The sequence below is a fragment of the Cryptomeria japonica genome, chromosome 1 (assembly GCF_030272615.1).
Source record: "Cryptomeria japonica chromosome 1, Sugi_1.0, whole genome shotgun sequence".
Taxonomy (NCBI): Eukaryota; Viridiplantae; Streptophyta; class Pinopsida; order Cupressales; family Cupressaceae; genus Cryptomeria; species Cryptomeria japonica.
The window spans coordinates 608702194-608703838 of NC_081405.1; the positions used below are offsets into that span (position 1 = coordinate 608702194).

Sequence of the window (1645 nt, forward strand, 5' to 3'; positions counted from 1 at the left end):
GGAGGTAAGTTGGTATGTTATCAATCTAAAACTTTCACATCTGGAGTAAGTAACTATCCTACTTTTGAAGGAACTCTATGCACTAGTTCAGAGTGTTAAAAAATGGAACCACTATCTAATGGGAAAAGAAACATTCATCCACACTGATTACCAACCACTACAATAGCTACATTCACAATCATAATTGCAGCAAAGTAGGCACTTTAGGTGGATAGAATTCCTTGAACAATTTCACTTACTAATTAAGTACAAGGAGGGTGTCCATAATAAGGTAGCATATATGCTTTCTAGGCCTCCCATCATGAGTTCTTTGGTTATCCTTCAGGGGAGTTCCATGGTTCACGAAAGTTTCTAGGAACAATATACCATGGATGAAAACTTTAAGGATATTTTTTCAGCTCTAACCGTAGGCAAAGAAATAGAAAAAAAGAACTACTATGTGAAATATAAAATATTGTATGATTTAGGAAAGTTATATATTCCTAAAGGTGAACAAGAAAAATTAGTTAGAGAAGCTCACACGTCATTGGTTGCTAGACACTTTCGTATTAGCAAGACAATGACTACAACCATGCAACACATTCTTCTACTAAACATTCTCCATTTGAGACATGTTTTGGATATCTACCGCAAACTCCAATGGACTTCGCCTTTGGAAAAGATGATGTTGAAGACAAGCATCATGATGCAAAGAAGGCTTTGAAGTTCATTCAAAAAGTTTAAGATATTTATCAGGCAATAGAAGCTCAATTGGAGAAGAGCCAAGCTGAATACAAGGCTCAACATGACAAGCACTGCATAGATCATCATTTTGAGGTCGGCGATCATGTTTGGTTACATATCAACAAGGAAAGAATGAAATCTAAAGTAAAAATATTAAGCATATGAGATATGGTCCTTTTGAGATCTTGGAAAAGATCAGTACCAATGCCTTTCGCCTGAATCTTCCTCCATATATGCAAATTTACTCAGTTGTAATTGTAGAAAATCAGAAGTTGCAGGAGCCTCTAATGATTCTGGATGAAGAGGTTGATATTCATGTCCCATTAGTTGATGAACTTTCACCTGATTTTACGTCAGAGCTAGCAAAGGATGTCATTCTTGACAGAAATGTCAGATCTTCAAAAAGAGGTGCTATTGAGTACCTTAAAGTAGGACGTAAAGGGAGGCATCCTGGAAAAGCACAATGGATGGAGGTTGAAATAGTGAGGGAGTTGCATCCTCACTTACTTTTTGAGTAATCAAGCTTTCGGAGGTCAAAAATCTCTCCACTGTGGAGAATTGATCCAAGAGGATATGCTTCATCAAAATGGTTCAAAATTCCACATGGCACCCACATAGCGGTTAACTATAAACACAATAGTTTCTGATTGTATTGGTCAAAAATTTTGGCTGGGGGATTCAAAACCCCAACCACTCAACCTCCGACAATCCCTCATTACCATTGCACCACGAGATTCACTCTAGTCTAATTGGGGCAAAAGTTTTAGTTAAACAAAGCTATGGTTCAATATGGGCCAAAAGGGGAGCCTGGTGGTTTGATCCACCAACCTCCCCACCCCATGTCCCACTCCTAATCATTACCGTAAGCAAGATATTTAGGCCTAAAATTAATTTTTTGGGTTTTTTTGAATGATAAACTGAG

At 37.6% G+C, this 1645-nt stretch overlaps 1 protein-coding gene across 1 annotated transcript; it reads left to right on the forward strand.

Moving 5' to 3' along the window:
• The first annotated feature begins 884 nt into the window (after positions 1 to 884).
• LOC131858183 (uncharacterized) lies at positions 885 to 1241 on the forward strand. The gene has a single exon (XM_059211299.1). The coding sequence runs from the start codon at positions 885 to 887 to the stop codon at positions 1239 to 1241; it is 357 nt and encodes a 118-aa protein (XP_059067282.1).
• Positions 1242 to 1645: the final 404 nt, after the last annotated feature.

Bases quoted from the DNA above. Each gene is read 5' to 3' on its own strand.
- LOC131858183 (XM_059211299.1), top strand. From the start codon at position 885: ATGAGATATGGTCCTTTTGAGATCTTGGAAAAGATCAGTACCAATGCC.